The sequence below is a fragment of the Bubalus bubalis genome, chromosome 23, assembly GCF_019923935.1.
Source record: "Bubalus bubalis isolate 160015118507 breed Murrah chromosome 23, NDDB_SH_1, whole genome shotgun sequence".
Taxonomy (NCBI): domain Eukaryota; kingdom Metazoa; phylum Chordata; class Mammalia; order Artiodactyla; family Bovidae; genus Bubalus; species Bubalus bubalis.
In genome coordinates, this window is record NC_059179.1 from 24,175,619 (window position 1) to 24,189,518 (window position 13,900).

At 43.1% G+C, this 13,900-nt stretch overlaps 1 protein-coding gene across 3 annotated transcripts in view; it reads left to right on the forward strand.

Moving 5' to 3' along the window:
- The first annotated feature begins 27 nt into the window (after positions 1–27).
- PDCD11 (programmed cell death 11) overlaps positions 28–13,900 on the forward strand; it is a 41,642-nt gene continuing 27,769 nt past the window's right edge. For 2 of the 3 annotated variants that reach the window (XM_025274153.3, XM_025274154.3), the window contains exons 1-10: positions 28–175; positions 2,051–2,163; positions 3,135–3,266; positions 4,245–4,412; positions 5,861–6,022; positions 7,520–7,643; positions 8,043–8,224; positions 11,536–11,643; positions 12,772–12,978; positions 13,662–13,786. In XM_025274153.3, the coding sequence (XP_025129938.3) occupies positions 2,062–2,163; positions 3,135–3,266; positions 4,245–4,412; positions 5,861–6,022; positions 7,520–7,643; positions 8,043–8,224; positions 11,536–11,643; positions 12,772–12,978; positions 13,662–13,786 (1,310 nt within the window). In that variant the 5' untranslated portion in view covers positions 28–175; positions 2,051–2,061. Of the gene's footprint in view, positions 276–2,050; positions 2,164–3,134; positions 3,267–4,244; positions 4,413–5,860; positions 6,023–7,519; positions 7,644–8,042; positions 8,225–11,535; positions 11,644–12,771; positions 12,979–13,661; positions 13,787–13,900 lie in introns of all 3 variants that reach the window. The other variant, XM_044935253.2, reaches the window with a different exon arrangement.

Genomic DNA, 13,900 nt, shown 5'->3' on the forward strand with positions numbered 1-13,900 from the left:
CTCTACATCTCCTCCCCCTCCCTGTTGAACTGGATCCAGTATAGTAACGGAAATAGGGCATTGAGCCCGCCCACGCTTCCGGAAGAGCAGAGTTAGGCTGCGGGTGTACCAGTCTCCGCGTGTGTGATTACAGTGGCGCGGCCTCTGAAGTAGAAGTGCTGGTGTCCTGGGGCTGGTGAGTGGGGGCAAAAGCGACAGGGGTGGAAACTTCGTGGCTTCCAGGTCTGTCCCAGGACTAGCTGCTTTGGATCCCTGCCATGAACCCGCAGTGCCGGGTGAGTGGTTAGGCCACCGCATTCCACCTCTGAAGCCGGCTCTGCTGGCGTGGTCTCTGTAATGTCAGGTTATGTTCCTAGGACGTAGCTCAGATCCCTTTATCGCAGGGTCGCTTTACTCTTTGAAGTTTCAGTTTCCCCTTTTGCGAAGTAAGATTAAGATCAAATTCCTAGTAAACTTGACCGCATTGCTTTGTCCTTTTTTTTTTTTTTTTCTTTTACGAAATACATTCATTCCTTATTCTAACTCCTTCCTAGGCTCCCTCTAGGTCCTCACCTCTTCCACAGTCTCAAGCCTTTTTAGATTCCTATTTCCAAGTGTCTCTCGGAACCAACCCCTCCTCCTGTTCTCACTTAAACCTAGTTCTGGTTCTCGTTATTTCTCTATTGTACTGCAGTTGAATCCTACCCGTTGTGTACCTTCCTTCAGTTCTATCTCCTTGTGGCGCTAACGGTAAAGAACCCGCCTGCCAATGCAGGAAACATAAGAGAGGCAGGTTCGATCCCTGGATTGGGAAGAATCCCCTGAAGGAAGAAATGGTAACCCATTCCAGTATTCTTGCCTGGAGAATCCCATGAGCCGAGGAGCATAGCGGGCTACAGTCTGTAGGGTCGTGAAGAGTCGGACAGAACCAAAGCGGCTTAGCACGCACTCGGTTTACCTTCGAAGCTTCAGTCCTGTCTCCTTGTCCAGTCTATAGCCTGCAATATATATTTGTTTTGGTTACTGTTCTGTCTTTTCCTTTTCTTAAGGGTCTAACTTGCCCAAGTAAAAGTTAATTTACTTACACCCAATGAAAGATCTGACACAGAGGGCTCAACCTGTCTTTTAAAATTTAATTCCAATTATTAGGCTTTATTCACCTTGTAATCTAGTTGAACAGTTCTTCAAAGAAAGATGAGTAGCTTGTGAGCAGTTTTAAATATTTTTAAAATTATGTATTATTTATTTATTTGGCTGCACTGAGTCTTTGTTTCTGCAGGCTTTCTCTAGTTGTGGCAAGCAGGGGCTTCTCTGGTTGCAGTACACAGGCTTCTCATTGTGAAGGCTCCTCTTGATGTGGAGAACAGGCTCTGGGGTGCTGTGGCTTCAGTAGCTGTAATGCATAGGCTTAGTTGTTCATGGCATGTGGAATCTTCCTGGACCCAGGGATCAAAATGATGTCCCCTGCATTGCCAGGAGGATCCTTAACCACTAGACCACCAGGGAAGTCTTTGTGAGCAGTTTGACAGACATATTGCTGCTCAAAATAATTGGCTTTTCCTGTCTCCATGCTTTTTCTCAGGTTTATTCTGCTTTTCCCGTTCCACCTGTCAAAATCCTGTTCATCTTTTAACATGCAGCTCAAAGACATCTTTTTAAGGAAGCCTTCCTCCTTTGCTGAAGCCTCATTATTTTCTACCTTCTTGTTGATAGTTTATAACCTGATCTGTATTTTAGATTATTTGCAGAATTGTTTTATCTTAGAAGTGTGCGCATTCTTTGAGGATAAGGGGTTATGTAGTCAATTGAGTATCCGTGACTTAACTGAAGCTGTTTAATGATGCTCCATTGAAAGTATAACTTACTGGAGAAAAATATGTGGACGTGTGGTTTTGAAGCAAAGACCTTTGGAAAGATGAATTACGGATTATCTGTTGCCTGGCATCAAACCATCCATTTCTTAGGCCTGAATGCTGTCTAGCACACTGGTGCTAGAAGGATCTGTCTCTTGCCCATCAATCACAACCTTGACACTGAAGTACATATTACCAACTTTTTGCATTGTTTTTAGGACACTCAAACATGGCAGCCATGGAAGAAAGCTTCCCCCGTGGGGGTACAAGAAAGACCCACAAATCAGAGAAAGCTTTCCAGCAATCAGTTGAACAAGACAACTTATTTGATGTAAGTGGGGTGCTTTTTTGGGAAGACTCACAGAACACTTTCTCTCTAGTGTCCTTATGGAGAATGAGCCTTGTCTGAGAATGCGTGGTTTTCCAGATTGGATTCTTGTTGAAGTCTACTTTTACACATTTAACTTGTTAGAGAGTCCATCCCACCACAAGGCTATATCTTTTGACGCATGAGTGGCATTTATTGTATAAGTTTTCAGTGCCGTTCCTTCTTTCTGTTTTTGGCCACACCGGGAGGCCTGTGGGATTTTAGTTTCCTGACCAGGAATCGAATCTGCACCATTGGTAGTGAAAGTGCAGAGTCCTAACCACTGGACTGCCAGGGAATTCCCTGTTTCTCATTCTCAGGAACTTACCATGTTGATTAAGGATGGAGAGAAAACAGTTTGAATAAGGTTTGAATGAGGCTATGTAAAATGATCATGATTTGCATTAGAATTTGAAATCTTCACCTAATGTAGGTTGTACTCCAAATGCTGGAGGGAGCAGAACTAACATTCAATTGTGTGATTAGGTCTATTTTATGTAATCTTTCCAACTGTATTGTGAAGCAGAGATCACCATTCCATGGTGGGAAACTGAAGCCCAGAAAGATTATGTAATTTAGCTGAAACCACACAGCTTGTTATGGTGGAGATCTTTGTGACTCCACCTTTTTTATTTTCATGCACACTGTTCCAAATTGCTTCTCCCAATGGGGAACCCCCGTGTCCATCCCTGTCAAGGGAGGAAGAACACAGAAGGGAAGAGTCTTTTAGAATAGAGCTCAGATTTTCGTCACAGGGAGAATTGGTGTCAGAATGGGAGACTGGCCACGAGGCAGGAATTAAAGAACAGTTGGGAGTGGGGTGGAGTAGAAGGGTGACAAGACAGGGTGACAGATGAACTGATATTGAAGGGAAAGGCCTGGATAAACTGCTTTTTATTTTTTTGAATCTTCTCCTCCTCCCTCCCCCGCTTTAGATTTCTACTGAAGAGGAATCTACCAAAAGGAAAAAGATCCAGAAAGGGCCAGCAAAAACAAAAAAGTTGAAAGTTGAAACCAGACAAAGCAGCAAATTTGTCAGAGAGAAGTTTGAAATCCTTAATGTGGAGGTTTGTCAGCGTTTGGTTTTGAACAAACTTGATGTGTTCTTCCTTTCCTCTTCCCTTTTTCCCTTCTTTCTTTTCGTATATATACATGTATATATATCTTATGTCTCTGTTCCAGTTTTGTCAGTGCCTGTGATCATGGATCATGTGTTGTTTTTCTTTTTAGCGGCCAAGTCCCTCATCCTGCTGATGCTCTCATGGAACTTGTGTTTTAGTAAATTCATAGGTTAGGATTGGCAATACCCTTAACAGTCATTCTTATTCTACCCTTTCATTTCACAGATGTGGAAACTTATCTCAGAGAGGTGAAGCAGTCTTTTTATGTCCCTTAAATTTTTAGGTAACTCTGATACTTTAGTTATAAAAAAGAAAAAGCCAAATGATAGTGAAGGGAAAGATACACACGGATGTAGATAGTGAAGGGAAGGATACTTCCAGCCTGCAGAAGTATTTTGTTCGTCCTGTGTGCTACTTAAAAAAAAGTTCGTGCCAACATTAGAAAACTTAAATATTTTACATTAAGAATGTGATTTCTGGCTTCTTAGAGAACCTTGAGAGTGCTGATAATACAAGTATGCACTCCCTCGTATTTGTAGCCATACATTGCTGAATAGTGTTTGTGCCCTTTAGACCTGGCACACACATGCCGGACTGCCATAGTCTCCCCTGGCCTGTGTTCTGCATTGTGTTACCTCCCAGGCATTTGAGTTTGGGTTGCTTGGAATAAAGGAAAAGGTGAGAGTGCCCTCCAACACCCTCATGCTGTAAACACAGTGGTATCATTTCAGCCTTTCATGGTGCTCAGTCAGAAATATGACGAGTATATAATATATACACGTATGTCTCTCTTGTAGCTTTTTTTAATGTTAGAGTTAGGACTAGAAGCCAGATTCCCCCACCCCCACCCCACCTCCCCACCTCCCTACCTCCCTATTCATTGTTCTCTTCCCTGTTGTACATAATTCACTCTTTCTCTTCTAGTCCTTGTGTGAGGGGATGCGGATTTTGGGTTGTGTGAAAGAGGTAAATGAACTGGAACTGGTGATTAGTCTCCCCAACGGCCTCCAAGGGTGTGTGCAAGTGACTGAAATCTGTGATGCTTACACTGAAAAGCTGAATGAGCAGGTGGCGCAAGAAGAACCCCTGCAGGTAAGGGAAACCTGGATGAAATCTGTAACTGGAGTAAGATGTAAGATGACAGCTTTGCTAAGTGCTAAGAAGGAAGGTACAAGATACCAGGAGAGTTTATCTAGAGAATTTATTTTTAAGTTTCTTTAATTTTTTAAATAAGGGGACTTTCACTTAGGCCAGGGAACCTAGAAGACTTGCCTGAGGAAGGGATACCTGAGCTGAATGTGAAGGATGACGGTAGGCTGGAGAAGGAAGGAAGGGAGTTCAGGCAGAAGGAGCCCGGTTTGTAGCAGAAGACGGCTGGTGTGACTAGAACAGAGAGCAGGGAGAGTAGTGTGAGATAGGGCTAGAGGGCTGGGTGGAGACCAGACCATGTTAAGGATTGGTTTTTCTGGAATCAATTGGAAGCCCTTGAAATGCTCTTATTGAGGTGGGTGATATGTAGACAGAAGACAGAATGAATCAAAGCAGCATGAGTAGTTGCTTAGGGACTAGTTCAGAGGCTGCTGTTATAGTCCAGGCTTTGAGACTGATGGATTTACTGAGGGCTGAGGAGGTAAAGTCAGTGCCTAGTGATGGATTCTATATGGGTGGCAAGGCCAAGAGACATGTCAGAAATGAGTCCTAGGTTTCTGTTGAGCATGGTTAACCGTTGGCCAGGCCATCTTGAGATAAGAAGCCCTGAAAGGGTACCGGGATTGGGAGAGATGATCATGATTTGATTTTTGGTTGTGTTGAGTTTGAGGTACAATTGAGACGACCAGTAAATAGGTGATTCTGGAGCTCAGGGAGATTTCTCTGTGTAGGTAGGTGGTGGTTGAAGCTGTGGAGGAGGAAGAAGTTGCTTATAGGGAGCACACAGAGGGAGAAGAGACTGAAAGACTGAACCAGGAGTCAGCACTGTATTTTAGTTGCTGAAGAAAAGGAGAGTTGCTGTTAGAAGAAGGTGGGACCAGAGAGGTAGAGGGAAAAAACCAATGAAGGAAAGGTCAGAAGCCAGAAGGAGGAAATGTTTCAGGAAGGAAGCAGCACCAGAGTAAAAATGCCTCGTTAAGGCCATGTGAGAGAAGGACTGCAAAGTGGGCTGTTGGATCTAGCCACGTGGAGGTCATTGGAGATTTTGTTGGGAGATCAAGTATGGAGTGAGGGCGTGGAATGCAGATTGCAGAAAGTTGAGGAGTAAGTGGAAGATGAGGAAGTAAATGAGGAAGTCCAGTAATTGTAGAAGATTATTTTGACAAGTCATTTTACATCTGCTTGTTGTGTGGAGATGTTTGGAGACCTTACCTGTAATCTAAGACTGACATGGCCACAAACCAATGCCTTTGTGGGTGAGCAGTTACTCTCGTTATCCACCTTTTGGGCTCTGGGAATCAGGATGAGAAACCACAGAATCAGGGTCGGGCAGTGAATTCTCAGTTTAGGGGAAAGGTACGTATCAGATTTTTCTCACTTGTATTATGCAGGACCTGGTCAGCTTGCCTGAGCTCTTCTCACCTGGAATGCTGGTGAGATGTGTGGTGAGCAGTCTGGATACCACAAAGGGGGGCAAAAAGAATGTCATGCTATCTCTGAACCCCAAACATGTCAACAGAGTGCTGAGTGCTGAGACCCTGAAACCTGGCATGGTACGTATCTGGGGCGAGGGAGGAGGAGCAGGCAACATGCCTTCTCCGTGTCCTGCCTTCTGGAGGTGTCTAGACTACCCTTCACTTTCAGCTTAACTGTTACACATGGGGGTATGTATTTTCCTGGGGGAAGATCTCCAGGGTGCTTTGTGTACTTAATGGAAGTCGAAGACTTGAACCTAATCACATCATTCTGGATGAGAAAGGGAAAGCTAGCCCCACATTTGCTGGTAGGGAAAAAAAAAGATGCCTCCAAGGAACCTTAGCAAGGGTGAGAAAGTTCTTTAAGTGCCTTCTTTACCGAGACTTCTTCACAGATGACGTCATTTTCAAAAGCCACTGAAATTTGTGGGGAAAGCTTGGGGGTTGCTGTCTGAGAGCAAGAGACAGGGTAGACAGAGCAATTAGTCTGTCAGCCATATTAGTGGATACTCCACTATTGAATCTCCCAGTCCAGTGGCAGTTCAGGAGATGTGAATCTCTGCTCAGCACCTCCAAGTTGAGTAGGTGTAAAACACACTTATATAAACTGTACTCACTTAAGAGGAAGATCAATATGGTCTTGGAACATTTGGTTAGAAGCAGTGAAGTTTGGGCCAAGCCCTGAACGTTGAGTAGAATGGGGAACAGACCATAAGTAAGTTGTAGGAAATTGACAAGTACTGAGAGGCGGCTGTTAGACAGTTGCTGTTTTAGACACTTTCTCTGAAGACATTTTCATAGCTACCTTGTGAGGCCAGTAGGTATCACTCTTGTACGTTTCAGAAAATAGACTGAAAACGGTTTACCTGACTTAAGTGACCAAAGACCAAATAGCTAGTGATTATTAGAGCCAGATTTGAAAGCCACGGTGCTTGCAGTGAAATATAAAGGAGGTTGGCAAGACTTTTTGGTGAAGTGAGGGGGGTGTTGGAGGTGCTTAGAAAAGACATGATGACAGCTAGAAGGGTGGCTCTGGATTCTCAGTTGTCTTGGCACTGGGAGTGCCAGCACCGCACCCCTTTCATGTGTATGACATGAAAGGCTTGCCTATCTTTTTGAAAATCCTACGGAAAAAGACCCCTCTTTGTCATTCCATTAGTCAGCTCATCACTGTCTGGAAACCATAAGATCTTCAAACCCCAGGAGAATTAAAGTTAATTGATGTCTTTCCCTCTTCTATCCTTTGATGAGATTGAGGTTATTTTCCTTTTCTTAAAAAAATTTTTTTCAGTATAGTTGATATATAGTATTATACAAGTTATAATTGTATATTAGTGATTCACAACTTTTGAAGGTTATACTCCATTTAGAGTTATAATCAAATATTGGCTGTATTCCCTGTGTTGTAGCAATTGAGGTTTATATTTAAAAGTGGGAGGATGCTTGGGATTCTGGGATGATTTGTTGAGACCAATGGTGGGAACAGTCATGTTTGGCGTGTTTGGTAGTGAATGTGGTTATGTGTCCTATGACCTTTGACTTTCGAACTTTTGAAAATGCTTTCTCTTCCTCCAGCTGCTCACGGGCACTGTGTCCAGCCTGGAAGACCATGGCTACCTAGTGGACATTGGTGTTAGTGGGGCCAGAGCTTTTCTGCCACTGCAGAAAGCCCAGGAGTACATTCGGCAGAAAAACAAAGGTGAGGGGAAGAAGGACAAGTACACGGTTGTGAGGTGGTATGTGTGGGGATTATATTTAAATGCCGCCATCTCAGTAAGAGTGGAGTGCCAGGCTCACTAAAATCTGATGGGCCAGTTTCACTTTTTCCCACCTAGAAGTTTCCACTGAAACAGAGCCTCTGAACCAGCACTCTCTTGCCTTGTTGAGGTTTTTGTATTTTTTTGTGTGGTAGTTGATTCTAGATCAGTTAGAGTCATTTCACTCCCATTTTTGTAGATGGTTTCTTGAAAATTGGGAATAGGGGAGTACTGCATGGTAACTGGACAAGTAGGCCATGGATCTCTAAGGTGTCACTTGAGCCCAAGTTAAAATTCTTCTCCTAATAGACGTTTTTTCCTTTTGGGGGCTGGACTTGCAGGTGCTGAACTGAAGGTGGGTCAGTACCTGAACTGCCTCATTGAGGAGGTGAAGGGCAGTGGGGGAGTTGTCACTCTGTCTATTGGTCACTCAGAAGTTTCTGCTGCCATTGCTACTGAGGAGCAGAGTTGGACCCTCAATAGTTTGCTACCAGGACTGGTGGTCAAAGCGCAGGTACAGAAGGTAAGCATTCATTGTTACTACTGTTTTCTAAAATAAAAGTGATTTGTATTAAAGTAGAATGTGCACACAGTCTAAAATTGTGCTGTCCAGTGGGGTAGCCCCTGGTCCCATGTGGCCATTAGTACTTGAAATATAGCCAGTATCACATGTTGAAATGATAATATTTTGTATTGGGTTAAATAAACTACTAAAACAAATCTCACCTCTTTCTTTGTAGTTTTTACAGTGTGACTGCTAGGAAACTGAAAATTACATATGTGACTTCAGTTACATATGTGGTGTGGACAGTGCTGATCTAAAGACTAAATGGTATTAATATTAAAAGGCTTCTAATGAAGAACTCTCACCCCATTGAACCTCCATCTTTAATTCTTTTAGCTTATCTTGTGAAGTTTACCTCTGTATTTCTAAGTAATACTCTTCTGCTAAGTCTCATGGTTTATCACTTTGAGGCACTGAGTTTTAACCCTTTATCAAGGTAGATGAAATTTCAGCTCTCTTATTCCTCCCTTTTCCCAACTTTTGATTAAATCATTATTCAGTATTTAAATTATTATGACCACATAAATATTGTTTACTTGCTGAACTAGGTAATATAATTTGTTTCTTGAACCATTTCTTCCCCCAACCCTGGAGTTGATGATCAGTTTTGTTTCTCTCATTTGCTGAATTCTCTTCCTATCATTGTTTCTTCATAACATCCTGTAGTTAGTTTTCCCTCATTATTTTCTATATTTTCAAACCCTTTAAAATAATCTTTGTTATTTTTCTTCCCATCTGGAGTCCTTCTACTGTCATCTGGCTCCAGTCTGGTTGGTTTGTAAAGCTGCTCCATAGCTGATGTCCAGAGGCTTCCGGTCTTTATCGTTCTGGATCCTTCCCCACTCTTCTGTATTAGATAGAACCTTCTTTGATTCCATATATTTCTCTTTTTTGGTTTACTCACTTGTTTTAATGTGTCACATTCTCCAGAAACATCCTCAAAAAAGCACAAGCATTCATGCTAAGTTGCTCAGTTGTGTCCGACTCTTTGCAACCTCATGGACTGTAGCCCACCAGGCTCCTCTGTCCATGGAATTCTCCAGGCAAGAATACTGGAGTGGGTAGCGATTCTCTTTTCCCGGGGACCTTCCTGACCCAGAGATTGAGCCCAGGTCTCCTGCATTGCAGGTGGATTCTTCACCATCTGAGCCACCAGGAAAGTCCCCTAAAAGCACTTTGGAGGTTAATCTTGACTTAATGTGTCTTGAAATTCTCAAGACCGCTGCCAGGTTTGATGATTCCCCAGGGAGACTCATGGACTCACCATGTAGTGGTCCTCACGGCTGTGATCCACTATAGTGAAAGGAGGCAAAGCAAAATAGCAAAGAGAAAAGGCCCATGGAGTGAAGTCTGAAAGAAACCAGCCATAAGCCTCTGAGAATCCTCTTCTAGTGGAGTCACAGGGGTGTATTTAATTCCTCTAGCAACAGGTTATGACAACACATGTGAATGTTGTGAGGGCCTCTCAGGCGGTGCTAGTGGTAAAGAACCTGCCTGCCAGTGCAGGAGATTGAAAAGATGTGGGTTTGGTCCCTGGGTCAGGAAGATCTCTTGGAGAGGGGTGGGGGCATGGCAACCCACTCCAGTATGCTTGCCTGGGAAGTCCCATGGACAGAGGAGCTTGGTGGGCTACAGTCCATGGGGCCGCAAAGAGTCAGACACGACCAAAGCGACTTAGCACACATGCACGCACATGAATGCTGTCTACCAGCAAAGCTCATTGAGGGTTTTTATTTTTATGACTGAATAATACTCCATCATATGAAGTTGGTGGACATTTGAGTTGTTTCCACTTTTGGCTCTTAGGAATAATGCTGCTGTGAAATATGTGTACAGGTGTTTGTGGGAACACATGTTTTCATTTCTAGGAATGGACTTGCTGGGTCATATGGTAACTCTGTATTTAACTTTTTGAGGAACAGCCAAAGTGGCTGCAATGTTCTACATCCTCACCAGCAATTTAAGTGTTCTAGTTTCTCTTCATATTCTCATTAACACTTATTCTTCTTTTTATTATGGCTCTCCTAGAAGGGGTGGGTGTGAAGTGGTATTTTGTTATTTTGATATGCATTTCTGTAATGATTAGTGATGTTGAGCATCTTTTCATGTTGCGAATTGGCCATTTATACATTTTTTGGAGAAATATTGAATCAGAAATCCTTTATTCATTGTTTTTTATTGATATGGTAAAAACAATTCCTTGTATATTCTAGATACACACCCCTTATCAGATATTTTAAAGTGTTTTCTTTTTCTGAACTATTAGTATGATGTTGGACTTAATGGATCAGTTCTAATTTTCTTACTTTTTACTCTCTGTTTTGGTACATGCATGCATTTGCATCCTACTTTAGGGAGAGTCTCTCAACTGAATCCTCCCATCCTCTGTTGAGTTTTTGTTTTGACTGCCATCTTATGAGAGAGGCACTAGAAAACTGCTGGGAAGTCTGTGAGCCTGGGTGGACTTGCTGACTGGCCAACTTCCCTGTCAGGGGCAGGAGGTAGTGGACCGTCTTTAAGAAACCTCCAGGTGTCACTGTTAGAAATCTTCTCTGGCATGTTGGATTTCTCTAGAAAGGATCTAAGGATATAAGCCTGGCTGCCTAAGAGCTGGATGGCAGAAAGGGGCTGGATGTCTTCATATCTGTATCTATACGATATTCAGGATTTTTCTTAGTTCACATTTTCATGGTTTGTGCACTATTCCTGTGTTTTGAATCTGATACAGTTTCCAAGAGAATAACTCTCCCACTTTCTACGGAGATGGGAGAAGGGTGAACCCTATAGGACCTGGGGGTCTGACTTAGTTTCCCTGCCTCAGTGCTCTCTTTTGAGGGCCTTGTCACCCTACTTCGTTTGCGAGCCTCTGGTGGGCGAGTTGCTCGTGGTCAGTATCTCCCTCTCGCACGCATGTGGGTTTCCCATGTTAACCTGAGCACATCACCAAGTTAGCAACAACTAGTCCAAGTTGTCAGGCTGGCGGTTCCTCAAGGATCTTTGTGTAAAGTGCCTTCCGTCCCTTTGGGAAATCCTGAGAGGGGAGAATCCTCTCAGGCTGGGGGATGTAGTGGTGGTGGGTGAGCTTACTGAGTATAGGAAGAGCCAGTGCCGGGGCTTGTGCTGCCGCATGATTTTATGGGAAGAAAGATGATGAGGGTTGTGGGGGGAGGGGGGGAGTTATATGGCCTTGAATGTTTAGTATGAACAGTCTCTCTCATCCCTGATTCTTTCCGAGAGATGTTTTTTCACAATTTTCTGTTTATTTCTAGGTGACTCCACTTGGCCTTACGCTTAAATTCCTCTCGTTCTTCAGTGGCCTGGTTGACTTCATGCACCTGGATCCTAAGAGAGCCGGAACATATTTCTCAAATCAGCAGGTAAGAAATGTTGCACTTACCTTTTCTTGGTTTCACTTGTGTAGCAGCCAGCGTCACGGCTGCTACGGCAGGTCCTGGGACTCGGGTGTGAGCGTGTTAGGGGTGGCGAGGAGATGAAAGGTGTCTTAGAAGGACTGTAGGAAATGGTCAGTGATTATTTCTGGGGATTGAGATTAGAATAGGAGCCTGTGAAGAAGAAAGCACCTTGTAATTTTTGTTTCATAGACTCTGATTCTTTTTCTTTCTTGGTTGTGAAACTTTTTCCTTTATAATTTAAAGTCTTCTAAGAAAGTGTTAACATAGGAGAACAAAATGTATGTTTAATATATACATTTGTATTCAAAATATGAAAGTGCTATATGAAATGCATCTGAATATGAAAGTGCTATATGAAATGCATATGAATATGAAAGTGCTATGGTACACCTGGTTAAAATGCTATCTGGTTATGCAGTCAAGTGTTAGTGGTTAAGTCTAAGAGATTTTCTTCCCTGATCTAAATATTCAATGATTGTGGATATTTGGGAAGAAAATTCCAATATATTCTACCCGTTTTTTATTAAAAATTCCAAAATGATTTATTTATTTTTTACCAGTAACTCATGCTAATGGAAGCTATAGAGACCTTGTTGGTTTTTTGTTTCTGTTGTTTTATTTTTTAAAGTAGATTTCCCTAGCACCTGGTGATAATATTACTGATTTTTTGGTGAATCTCTTTCTAGTGACTTTTTTTCTCCTTAAGTCATGCTTGTGTACAGAGTTGAGACATTTTACATACTAGGACCTTGTGATCAGAGCAGGCTGTTTCTCCTGTTTCAGATGAGCTTCTGGATACAGTGACGCCAGTGCATGGCTCCTGTTGCGTATGCATTATTAGGCTCATGGTGTTGAGGGGACCCTGGTACCCATGATACCCATGTTCCTGCCCTTGCATAAGCGTTGATTCAGTCAGACGTAGTTCCTCTGGGGTGTTCTGTGTGAATTTTCCACATGCTGTTTGATTGTACAAGCTGATTTTAGTACTTCCACCTATAACTTGGTCAGCACAGGGAGCGTCTGAACCCCTGGAAGTCGGCTCCGGGTGTCTTGTCTCCAGTGTGCCTTATCCTCAATGTGTCCCTTGTCTAGGTACGGGCCTGTGTCCTCTGTGTGCATCCTCGGACCAGGGCTGTGCGGCTGAGCCTGCGCCCTGTCTTCCTGCAGCCCGGGCGCCCACTCACCCGGCTCTTGTGCCAGCAGCTAGGAGCTGTGCTGGATGACGTGCCCGTCCAGGGCTTTTTTGGCAGTGCCGGGGCCACCTTTAAGCTGAAGGATGGTGCTCTGGCCTATGCTCGGGTAAGGAGTCTCTTTGTTTCATCAGGTTCTCATCACCAGAAGGACTTCGGGGACATGGGTTCTTTTTGCTTCCTTCATCCCTGAGTATTAGTTTCCTATTTTTGAATTTCAGTTAATTTTTTTGTTGTTTTTGTTGTTTTTGTTGTTTTATTAATAAACAGTTAATAAGGTCTTGAACAAGGTCTGTTTGTTATATTAGAGTACCTTGAAATTGGCTTGCCTTAATTGATACCAGATTGATGATAGGAACAAATATGAGTTAGGATCTACACCAGGGCTTGGCGAAGGTGTTTTAAAGGGCCAGATAGTAAATATTTTAAACTCATGTACCACATGGACTCTGTCCTAACTACTCATATTTGTTGTAGCCTGAAAGCAACAAGAACAGTATGTGAATGAAAGGGCATGGCTATGTTCCAGGGAAACTTTTACTCACAAAAATAGGCATTTCATTGTGAGCTGTGATTTATTGACCCATGGTTTAGACTCTTCTCTAACTTTATTGAGATTCTGTGGTAGTAAAAAACAGTTTTTTAGTTAGAGCGATTATTTTAACAGGTAATTAGAGTGCTGTTTTTATGGTAGGTGATAAATGTTCTGAGTCATTTGCACATCTGATTTAATGTCTGGTTGTCTCAGATCTGTTGCCTCTGACTTGTCCTTAATCACTTGGTACTCTGTAGCGCAACCATCTCTCCAATTCTAAGAAAACTTTCAAACCTGAGGCCTTCAAGCCAGGGAACACTCACAAGTGTAGAATCATCGACTACAGCCAAATGGATGAACTGGCCTTGCTCTCTCTGCGGACGTAAGTCTGTCGCTCACTTGTGGGGTGTAGAGGTGTGCGTCTGTGGTGCATGCTCATGGCGTTTCCTGTCCTTGGTGAGGGTTTCTTTTCCTGCCAGTGTGATTTTGGTAGCCC